At 27.6% G+C, this 13,066-nt stretch overlaps 1 protein-coding gene across 1 annotated transcript; it reads left to right on the top strand.

Moving 5' to 3' along the window:
• Positions 1 to 7,677: 7,677 nt before the first annotated feature.
• On the top strand, positions 7,678 to 13,066 carry LOC112686330. The gene is made up of 4 exons (XM_025558548.1): positions 7,678 to 7,761; positions 12,694 to 12,745; positions 12,809 to 12,913; positions 12,966 to 13,066. The coding sequence occupies exons 1-4, from the start codon at positions 7,678 to 7,680 to the stop codon at positions 13,064 to 13,066; spliced, it is 342 nt and encodes a 113-aa protein (XP_025414333.1).

The following is a 13,066-nucleotide window of genomic DNA, read 5'->3' as shown; positions in this document are numbered from 1 at the left end:
TGTGTCTTTTTCATATTAATTATTTTTTTAAAGTTCGTGTATTTTTCTAGCGAGTGTGAGTGAAATAGAATCCTTAAAAGTTGTTGTGAACTTTTCAATTAATAATTTATTTTATGATTATACATTTTCCAAACAGTTTCATTTTTAAGCTAAACCTCGTACATTTTGTTACCTATGCATTTGATAATTTTTCCTTTTTCCTATTTTCTATTGTTGTCCCTATAGTATTTAGTTAAAATATTTTCGCTTACAGTAAATTATACTTATTAATTGCCACCATTATTTATTTGCGAAATTTGTCGTTTAAAAACGATTTCGATGGTATTTAGTACTAATACGTCGAATTGTAAGCTAGTTGATCGATTAAACTAGTGGTTTTCAACCTTTTTCGGATCGCAACCCCCCATTTTTATTCATCAATCGTTGATTTAATTATTGATAAAATATTTAGATGGTATACAATTTTGATTAATTTACTCTTAAAAATGTAATTAATTATAATTTATAATACAATATTATTTTAAAACGTATTGTTAAGTATGTAGAATAAATTAAAATATAAAAAAAATATATAAATAAAATTGAAAAAATGTGCAATTTAACTTGTAATTCACATCTTAATGGGATACTTGAACTTGAACTTATGCTATTATCGACTCATAGGGTGCATTAGGTTTAATATTAGATACTGCTACTCTTAAATCTGATTCTACATTAAATTTTGTACGATATTTATTTTTTATTATTGTAAGAGCTGAAAACGCCGTTTCACATAAGTAAGTCGATGCAAATGGTAGCAGTGTTGATAAAGCTATTTCTGACAATTTTGGGTATTCTGATTTTATATAAATCCAAAATGTATCACTTGTCATTTCATTAAATTTTAAACGCAAATTTTCATCGGATGATATTTCGATTAGTTCCTCTTTTATAACTTAATTCAGAATCGATTTTATTAATATTGATAGAATATGGATTTCTTATCCATCTTAATTTTTTTCTGGAAACTTTTCAAACCGTGTGTTAAAATTATTTTCCAAATTTTTGAGATGAAGTAATATTATGTCTTTAATTTTTTAATATCAAATATTTTATTGTCACTCATGAATTCTGAAAAACATGAGAACATTTCAAATTTTTCATTATTAACATAATTTATCCATTAACGTAATTTTTTTTTTTTTTATTATTGAAAGCATCGATTTTATCAGAGAGAATTTAAATATTTTTATTTTTACCTTGAAGACTTAAATTTAGACTATTTAATTTATCAAAAATATCAGAAGGGTAACTTAAAATTGCTAACCATTTTTCATTTAAGAAGTGTTCTACGAGTGTACTTTATGTTCAAGGAGAAAAATTCGTATTTCATCTTTAAGCTCAAAAATAATATTTTACCACAGGATGACCACTTAACTTCAGTATAAAGTAGTAGTTTTGTATGATCAGATCCCATTTCATTACAGAGTATCGTAAACAACCTAGAATTTAGTGCTTTTTATTTTAAAAAGTTAATTACACTAATTGCATTTTGTAGTACTTCATTGACAAAGGGTTCAAGTTTTTTAGCTGCTAAAGCTTCCCCATGAATCATACAATGAGTAAATAGTACATATATTTAGTGAAATTTCGTAACTTTATCTCTAAAGCCTTTCTTTGATCGAGTAAGTGCTGCTGCGCCATTTGTATAAATGTCCTTACACATTGACCACAGCATTTCATTATTTTCAAAAAATCAATTATAATTATTAATTAGCATAAATATGTTATTACCAGTGGTTCTCAGTGGTTCTGCCGTTTAGAGTTTGAAAAAATAAAAAGTCTTCTAAAATGTCTTCTTTGTAAATATACCTGACAAATATAAATATACACAAGAAGTTGAGAAAAGTTAGAGATATCTGTAGATTCGTCCAGTTGCATTGCAAAATAATTATTTTGCAATTTATTTAAAAGTTATTTTAATATATCATCAGATATGTTCAAAATTCTACGTGATACAGTGTTATCAGATAATGGAATTGATTTTAAATAATTTGCATATGCCTCACCGTGCATAGCCGTTACAGTTTTTATAGCAGCTGGTAAGACAATAGAATGCGGTTTTTTTGTTTTTGCTATTAAGTATGAAACCTCGAATTATGCAACTAAAGCTTTTTGTGAAACTATAGAAAATGTATGAAAAACTTCTTTTATAACAATTAATGAATATTTTCATGTCTTTTAAAAAATTGTTCATCTTTATTACTAAATTGCGGATGTTTTGTTTCTAAATGTCATTTAAGTTTAGAATGTTAGCTTTCGGAAGCCAGTACTTCTAAACATTACACACTTAGGACGATGCTTACCTTTTTCTTCAATAAAAGTAAATCTAAATTGTATATACTGATCTTGATATTTACGTTTTTTTTTTTTTTGGTTCTCAAAATTGTAAGTTATTTTTTCTTCCAATTTCTCGTTGATAGATTGGTCCGTTGTAGATTCCGACATTTTACAATTTTTATTTACACTTTTACTTTCACAACTAATAGAAGTCGTTTAATTAAAAATTTTTCCATTTTAAAACAGTGTAATAACTAATAGTTGTGTACTCAAAAATATTGATTTTATATCGCGTGACATACGAAATATGATGTACTACTCAAATGCCATCTAGGTAGGAACTAATTATTTTAAATATTTACGATTGAGAACGTTCAAATATACGTATATGGTCGATAATAGTTACGAACAATTTAATAATTCGCTATCGTTCGATAAGATTACGCACCTCGGCATGTTATATAGATATAGAGCAAAATAAATAATTAACTTATTTTATTTCTAAATAATATAATCATTTCGTGTAATATTTTTGTCGATCCCCAAACCCCCTGGTTGAAAAACCACTGGATTAAACAACTAAGCCGACGTTTCGTGCATGATTGAATGGAGTGTATACACCAAAAGAAATTTATTAATTTGAGATAATGATGTCGAACATTTAAAAAAAAAATGTTACTTATTTTTATTACTGACTCAGTACAACTGTTTGATTTTAGGTGGAATGGTGTGCCTGTCACATGTGTTATCCAGAGAGTAGTGCAATACGATTGAAATATGGAACCAGTGAAATATTTTGCACCGTCGGACGTAATTATTTCCGAAAAATTTACCTCTCACAATTTCTGTCGTCATAGAACTCACGGAAAAAACTTCTAACCATTCTGTTGTCGCGTTAACTATTATGAAAAAATATTTATTTTGAAATGGTCCTAAAAATCACAGTGTACCCTAAGTACACGATTTTTCAAGCTATTTCCACAGAGATACAACTGATTTGAGTGGATTTTGCCTAACGTTAGGACACTTGTTGTTCTAATTATTATTATTAATTTCAATTTATTTTTCCATTTTTGACCACCAAAAATCTATTTTTAATCACAATAATAACGTACAAATTCTTCGTCTGATTTCCTCTTACACCTACCTACCGATGATACCACACATATATGTGTATGGGTATATGTTACAATAAACAATTTATTCTTTCGTATTTCGTGCTACATTATGAATTTGTGAGACAAATTTTTAGACCTGTATGGTGTAATGTGTATAATTATTATAAAAATATAGTATCTGTTTTATTGTACAGATCCTTAATTCTATGAGTGATTGACTCAATTAATATGATTATATGATTTGTGAATTTTGAATCATAACTAAGACAAAAATAACAACTAACAAGAACCTGTTAGTTTATTATATAATTATTAAAAGAGTCCAAATGAGTGTTTGAAAGTGGTATTCAAACAAGAAAAATGAAAATTTTACAAAATAATAACAATACAAAATCTGCACAGTGCATATTGTTATTGATAGATAAAAATAAAAAAAGTAAGTACCTGCAGTAAGCCTGTTTAGTGGCCATATTTTTAAATTAAAAATTAAAAAATTAGAAAAATTTAATAATAATGAATATTATATACATAATTATAAAAAAACACATAATTATTAAAAAACAAATAATTTCAATATTAAATAAAAGATTTTTTACATATTTGTTGTTAAATTCTTTTTGAGTATTCTCAAATTCCCTTTAGGTATACCTGTCGATAGGGATCTCAAAATTAACTTTTGCACCTGGGTTCCCAAAGAACAAAATCCGGCAATGGTAATATCTATTTAGTTTTAATAAGAAAAGTCTCCATGTATTTAAAATAAAGGTGAATATTTTATTTTTTGATAGGTAAAGTAAAATGTTCTTCTTGTTATGGTACGTGGAAAATATCAAAAATGTGTTTGTGGTACATGTATATAAAAATCCGCTGATTTAGTATATCTTAAAATATATTAGAACAATTTGTTTATAATTGAAAAATTTATATTTATAAACTTTATGTAGATCAACAGATCATTGATAATATCACAAACTTTATGATTTCTATATACTTCATATAGTATGTGATTTAATCAGCGGTCATCAAAACCGCACACTTACCGTTCATAACCGCACATTTTACATCGTTCAATACCGTACACATTTATTTTATTTTTAAAAAGAGAAATTTGAAAGGTCAATAGTTCAAAACCGCACACATTTGATTAACATTTAACATTTCTTTCTCCCTGCATACTTTGCATGTACGGTTCACGTTGCCGTTTCGTATAATTCCCACTCATAATCGTTTTTTTATACTGTGACCTATTTGGGGGGGGGGGGGTTGTCCAGCATATCAGGGGATATTTTCGTTTTTAATTATCCGAGCGAGTGACCCCACCCGGTCTTGAGGTGCCCTCGTGTTAAATTAAAGATAAATTTATTCGTTATTGATGTATATCAATGTGTGCGGCATTGAACGGTTTAATTTGGCGGACATATGTGGGATTAAGATATAAAAGTGTGCGGTTATGAACGACGCCCGATTTAATTACTTATTTGTCTTTTGTTTTACTTTTGTAACATTATGGCATTGTACCTACGTAATTAAACAATTACTATAGTTAAAATCACTTGTTATGAACATTTAAATTTTAGAGCCAATAGCTTTCAACATAGTTTATATTTATCAACATTTGCATCATGATCAACCCAGAAAATATGTTATTTTATTATATGTTGTATTTAAAATAATTAAAAGTAAAAATTTATTTACCGTTTTCTTTGTTCCATTAGACTCCAATGACGTTTATACGAACAAAAAATGTATTGTACAACACAATGCTGCTATTTGGGTTGCATAGTAGCTAAACGAGTTTTCGTTAACTGCCTACATAATATACATTTAGTTATATCATAATTATCACGTAACTAAAATAAAGTGAACACAAACAATGTAATTGAGTTCTCACAATCACAAGGATAAACACATTTGTGAATGCAAAACAATTTTGAACGCGTGACAAATAATATGAGTTTAAAACAACATTTAAATCATAATTTATAAAAAATTGAGATACAGTACATTTTGTATATCTAAATTATTTATTATGTGATCTATAGTCTATATGCAAGCTATATATATCACAGGGGTGTATTTTGGGGGGGGGGGGGGAGGGGGGGGGTCGCCCCCCCCCCTGAATCCATATTTAATGAATATTAAATTGAATTATATGTGAGATTCACATTTCAAATTTTTTTAATGTGAATCATTTTATAATGAAATCAAATTACACGTAGCTGTAAATACTGAATTGGGCTTTTGGTCGGGTCCATACTTAGTGAAAAATCAAATAAAACGCAAGCGTAACTTTTAAAACATAGACAGGTGTTAAAAAAAACTACACAAAATTCGATTCTAAGTGGATCCGGCATTAGATTAAAAAAAAAACCACGAATATTAAGGATTCATCTGATTTAAATATTACTAAAATTTTACTTGTACATTTTAATCCTGAATTAAAGAAAAAATTTGAGTCGCCCCCTAGAAGTAAGTCTAAATACGCCCCTGATATATCATAATTAGATCTAATATTTCTTTGATATTATTTATTATTGTATATTAGATCAAGTAAATTAAATCAATATTATCAACATAATGTAGTATAAAATTACCATAATTTACTCTTTACCTCCCACTCAACCTTTGCTTGTAGTAAGTAAATAAGTCCAATTACGTTTTTATGTAATTAATCCTGTAACTGTATATATGTATATCGATAAATATTTATTTTTTTTAAAAAAACTTAAAGATTTTAACGATAAAACCCTTGAAGACTATTTAGAAAATTACAAAATCCAATTATTGTGGGATAAACGTGATTGTTGTGACAGCTTCAAAAGAAATTGCGGTTCGGTTTTGGTCACAATTATTGTACTGGGTCAGATATTTTTTTTGGACAATTTTATTATTTACGATTATTTTTTTAATACGTCATGCAGTACGCAAATGTGAACGATTTAAACGTTTAATTATTACTATATTTTATAAGTCTTTGATCCCTAAGTATAATACAGATAGAGTAAAATAAGTAACTATCATAATTTTTTTTAATAATAACTGAAATCAATAATACATGAATCCATTGGTTCTTGGACATTTATTTACAATTTAATAATTTTAAATTCGACAGTAAATGCATAGGCTTATGTTTGGCTTAGTAAATATGCTGGGAGGACATGCACTTTAAGTATCAGTAAATGTAAGTTACGTCCCAAAAAAATGGTTCCGATAACATACATAAGATAACATTACATACGTAAGTCGCGGCCCGATATTTCTCAGGTATATACGTAAGTTGCGGCCCGTGTTTCTGTCGTGTCTATCAGTTGCGTCCGACAGAAAATCCGTAAAACTAACATTAATAATGTTTTTACTTATGGCTGGATAATAACGACTCGTATCAAAAGAGTATATCTGGTTCTCCACTTATTAAATTTTACTGTAGTAAAATTACTTACGACAAACACGTATTAGTTCAGTACAAATTCACGTGAAGATTTTTTAAAATGAACGTGATAAATAATGAAATAAATAATACAATGCACAGTGAAAAAAATAAATCATTAAAAGTGATTTCTTGTTATAAGTTTCGTTTTCGCAAGTTTTTAAAAAATGATATTGAACGTTGGTGTTGCACCGTCAAAACATGTTAGTGCTTTGCAAAATTAATAGTTAAAAGTCTTATTGGTACTGAAATTGAAATTTGTAATGAACATAACCATGAGTCATTACCGAAAAATATTTTAACTAGACCAAAAATTAGTAACAATTTAAATCGAAAAGCAGTTGATGACATGTTTGTTCAATTATCGAAAATTTTACATTCTGAATTGAAAAATTATGATATTGAAAATATAAATTCTGGAGATGTTTTATCAATAAAAAGAAATATACCCAATGCTCGATATTCAAAGTTACCCAAATTACCAACTTCATTAACACAAATTCACGAGACTTCAAAAAATATGGAATTTAAAACAATTAAAGGTGAAGATTTTTTGTTAGTTAATCATAACGAAACAAATATATTAGGTTTCTTGACAATTCGTAATTTACAAGCTTTATGCAGTTTGAACACGATATTTGTAGACGGTACTTTCAAAAGTTGCCCAAAATTATTTTATCAACTTATTACTATTCATGGTAGGTTAAATAATAATTATATCCCACTTGTTTATTTTTTTACTGTCATCAAAGTCAACTGATTGTTATACCTATGCATTTCAACATTTAGTAGAAGAATGTAAAAAAAAATGACATGCAATTCAACCCAGTCCGAATGTATGTCGATTTTGAAAAGGCTATACATACTGCTGCAAATGTTGTCTGGCCTTCTATTCAAGTAAAGGGTCGTAGATTCCACCTAGGACAAAGTTGGCACAGAAAGATTCAACAATTGGGGCTTAGTACCGATTAAAAAAAAAAAAAATACAGAAATAAGTAATTTTTTAAAACTCTTTTTTGGACTTCCTTTCTTAAATCCACAAGATGTTGAAAACTGTTTTACTGTAGACATTAAAGCAATACAACCGCAAGATGCTGAAGTATTAGAATTCACAGACTATGTATTAGATTCATACATAAAAAATGACGCTGACTTTCCACCAGAAATATGGTCAGAATATTTATCATCGACATTACGCACGACTAACAATTGCGGATCTTTCCATAGAAAATTAAATAGTTCATTTAATTCCTTTCACCCTAATATTTATAATTGTATAGATGTTTTAAATATATATAAATCGATACTTATATAGCGTTACGAAGTCAGGGCTCAAGAAATAGAATAACAATTGAAGAAGAAGGATATATAAAAAAAAAAAAAAATAGAAGAATTAGAAACTAAAAATATTACTCAAATTGAATTTATGAGGCAATTGTCATTCAAATTATTACCTACTTTTATATAGACTTATAAGTTATACTGAATAAGTTAATAATTGACAAAGTAAGAACAATTTAACAGCTTAGTACCGATAAAAATATGCAATTTTAAATAATAATAAATAAATACAACAATAAATATTTTTAACCATACCAACATTATAACAGTAATATTGACAGTCCTAAGCCTGATAAAATGGGAAGAAAAATATTGTTTGTAAATTGGTAATATACATTTTATTACAAAATACCCGGGACACAATTTACATCAAAAAGGTACATTGGGACGCAACTTACTGTTACTCCTTAGTACAACATATTTGCGGATTGTTTAGCCTCCACACCCCTCGTATTTGTATTTTGCAAACACAAAGCACTCATGTATTTTAAGAATACGAATTAGGCAGTACATAGGCTCTAAATATTTTTTATTTAACAATAACATTAGAAATTCTATTAAATAGTGAATGACATTTTTTTTTTCAGCATAATATTTTTTTGTTTATCCGCAAATAGTTTGAGATTAACATCTCTATCTATTTTCTCGACTTCACATTTTTTCTGTACACAAGTCAGATATTGTATTAAATAGATACCGTAACACGCAGGGGTGGCTCCAAAGTCTTAGTTTGGGGAAGGGGCCAAGTAATAATTTTACAAAATCTTATAACAAAAATAAAACAACAATTTTTACAATACAAATTCAAGTCGCCTATTTTTAAAATTGGCAAAAATACCATTAATATTATCTATTTGATCTAGAATATCTACTTTATGATCATAGGTGGACATTTGGTTAAATTTTTTTTTTGGGGGGAGGCTATAATAATTCAATGTAAAATAACCCGCAGGAGCTTCGCCCCCACACCCCCTTCTCGTGCACATGTAAAACTTGATACTATTAAAAATATAGATATATTTAAAGTGTATTAAAAAAAACACTAAATAACGTATATTTAAAAATAATTAATGTTTTATTTTAATGACAAATATCTATTTGTATCAGCAAAGATATCAAAATATCATCGCTTTTTATATTTTTTGATATATCTTTTTCAATATATAGTATTAAAAGATCACTGAACCTTAGCCAAGTTTTTATTTTTTTGATTGCACTGAAACTTCTTTCACAAGTAGCCGAACTAATTGGTATTGTTAATGCTATTGAAAATAGTTTTTTATTATTTCTTATTTTAAGATTTTCAAAAAAACCAACAGATAATTATAAAAACAACGAATAACATTTCTTACAAATTTTCGATTTGAGGTCTAAGCCCCTTCCCAAGCGCCCTCTGATGTTTATGATATACATTAATTAGACATAATACTGATAGTCTATCTTCAGTCATCATTGAACGAACCCAGGTTTTTAGTCTCCGAAGTGTGGAGAACTCCTTTTAACCGTCATACCTCTATGGCTCAATCTACATACTTGTGCGTGTCGTATGATTAGTACATATTATAATATGCATTTTTTCTTAACAATATACATTTTTTTATAAATACGGTACGAGCTTGGGAGGGGGCCACGGCCCCTAGGCCTCCTTCTGAAGCCGCCCCTGGTAACACGGACGTACATAACGTTAAGGCGCGTACACACCAGCGTAACAACGTAGTCGAAAAATTCCACTCGCACGTTACGGAACTATTTGGCAATTTTAAGGCTATTTTATAAATTTTGGAAAACATTATCGCTAATCCCCCCCCCACCAGTTTACGCCATGGTTAAATAAAATATCTCTTTTCTACATTTCACCGTAGAATGTATGTGACATGAAATGAAAAAAAAAACGGTAGATCATAAAATATTTTGTTGTCTTAGTAGTGACATCTGGCGGATAAATGATGGTCAAACAAAATGTACACGTTTTATAAGTCTGTCATTCCGCCGATAGACTGCGTACAATCGTTGTTATGAGTATTGCAATACCATATCCGAGAAATAATATACTCCGACAAGAATCATAAACTTATGTTTTAATAAAGACAAAGAGAAATATAATGAATACGAATTATTTATACTGTAACACAGATTTCATTAAATCTAAATAATTTCATTGATAATTCCGTTCCGATCAAATGCCAACATCCAAAAGTTTTGGGCTCAATTCCGTTTATTTTTTTTTCTACTGAAGTATCAACAAGCATTTATACGATTTGGTTTTACGATTCTAATGCCTGGTTACACGAAAACAATTCGATAAACTGTTGAGTCGATAATATATCGATTGTAAAATAGTAGAAGTTAAAGAACAGATTTCGTTTCATGAAAGTATTAAAATTGTATCGAATAATTAGGTTATAATCAATTGTCAGGTATGAAGTAGTACACAAATATTATTCTTATCAATATTATTATTTTTTCGAAGAGATAAGCATATCTTGGTAATTTAATTGTTAATTGTTATTTGACGGATTTGACCTATCTCTAAACTACCTTGGTCTTGGGAGATTTATTTAAATTTGAAGAATAATGTCTTCATCGGAATCATCAGACGAGGACATAACAATTAATAGTTTAAATTTAAAATGTCTTAAAACAATAATAATAAGAAATAAAATAAAATTAATAATTATTCAAAATTAAATAAATAACAATTTTAAATACATTTTAAACTAAATGAAAAGGGATCTTAAACGGTTCTGCATATATTACAGATCTTAAATCAGACCTATAACTTATCGAGTTGATAACGCTTTATTAGTATTTTATTTATCAATTTTAAAGAACGGTTTTAATTGTACATAAGCGATAAGTCGTTATCATTAAATGTTCATGCAACACAGCATAAAAGTAATAAACTACGTTAAAACTAATTTAAGTGCGGTACACACTTAAACTAATCTAAGTACGGAAATTATGAGTATAATAAATTATTTGATGATGGACTATTTCCATGATAACGTTAAACTAGACTGAAAATAAATTTTGATAAACTTTCTAAATTAGAATAAATATATTTTTACACAATACAAATTACTATATAATGTGACTAAAGAAATGTTTAAAAAATTGTTGAGTGTAACTGTAATAAAATAATTACATTATTCACTAATATATTAAAGACGTATTCTTTTTTGCATAGCGATTTTTATAGAAAAATATACTTGATATATAATATCCAAATGTCAAAGTATTCTATTCCTGAAATCTCGATACATTATATATTTTAATATATAATAAAATATAAAATATTAATATTTTACATAATATACATATATATATATATATATATATATATATATATATATATATAATACTAACTGAATTATCCATCGTTGCCAAGTTTAAGTATAAAAATCTATGTAACCTAGCAAGATTAAATTTTGTTTAATCTATTGAAATTTAAATTAATTAACCCTTTCAGTCCCATTGGCCTTCCACAACGCCATGAAGTACATAAATTGATATAAAATAATTTATAAACGGTATTAACGTATCTATTGGCGAATAATATGTAAAATGTTGTGTAAAACAATTTGAAAATGTAAAAACTCATGTTTAAATTGTTTTTATAAGACTTAATCATACTTAAAAAAAATATTTTGAATTTCATTGTTATCAGTTTGAATATTGTTGATAATTCGCACAAATGTCGTTATAAAAATTTTTTGTAATCTCCATGATAACATGTATAAGATTAACGACAAATAGTCGAAATGTACTTTGAACTACCAAACTGTGCATAACATGTGTTTATTTTTTAGCCTCCGGGAAGGCCATTGGGCGTTTGTGATATCAAAATATTCGAATTTGGAAACACCGTTATCATGATTATCACACAATAGTATAATACTTCTAGTATTTAAATTTTTATTTCTTTAATTTTAATTTAGTTTATTTGATAAATTTGTTAAACTAACTTGTTATTGTTTTACTTATTAGTTATTTTGTTAATAATACATAAAACTGTAGATTTGTACCAAAATAAACGACAAAATGTTGACTACCTTAACGCCCAGTGGCCTCGTACAATGCCATGACTATAATTTATTAACCAGAAGTCCAAGATTCAAAAAATTTTTAATATACATAACAAATACTCCAAATGATCCAACAATCACAAAAAAAAATTTTTTTTTATAAAAAAATAATTCAGGACTGAAAGGGTTAAGATTGAAATAATATTTTATACATATTAATTTAGTTTTCAAGATAATAATTATTATCATAACCCATTGGTTCCCAAAGTGTGCGTCGCCAGGTCTGTGTGGGTGGGGGTCACGTCTTCGAATGTCATGTTTTCGAAGGTCATATTTTTGAGTGTTAGAAAAGTTATTTGTTCAGATAGTAATGTAATCGAAAAATGATTAGTTCGGATAGATATGTGTTCGAAAAGTCGTATGAACGAAATAATATATTGAACATCAATATTTTATTTTTCAGAAAAAAAAACTAATAACATACTTTGAAGAAACTTACGTACTTGGAAAAATTGGTATGAGAACAAGGGGTAAGCTTAAGAATGTGCCTTCACAAAGTTTTCCATTATTTTAACCAGATATTTGGTCAGTTTACAATCGTGTTCGATTAGAACATTCGAGAACAACTAATACAGCTGAATCGTGGCAAAGAAAATTAAATCGACTTACATCTCCTCATCCAGGTATAAATCATATTACAAATTATAAATATTTAAATTTATATATTTTATTCAGGACTTCACAAATTTATTACAATTGTACAAAAAATTCAAGCTGAAACAGAATCACGGATTAAAATGTTAATATCTGGTGATCAAATAAACGAAATTGTATAG

Source organism: Sipha flava, unplaced genomic scaffold (assembly GCF_003268045.1).
Source record: "Sipha flava isolate LNK unplaced genomic scaffold, YSA_version1 304_pilon_pilon, whole genome shotgun sequence".
NCBI lineage: Eukaryota > Metazoa > Arthropoda > Insecta > Hemiptera > Aphididae > Sipha > Sipha flava.
The sequence above is the reverse complement of the archived record's forward strand: the minus strand, read 5'-3'. Positions and strand labels throughout refer to the sequence as shown.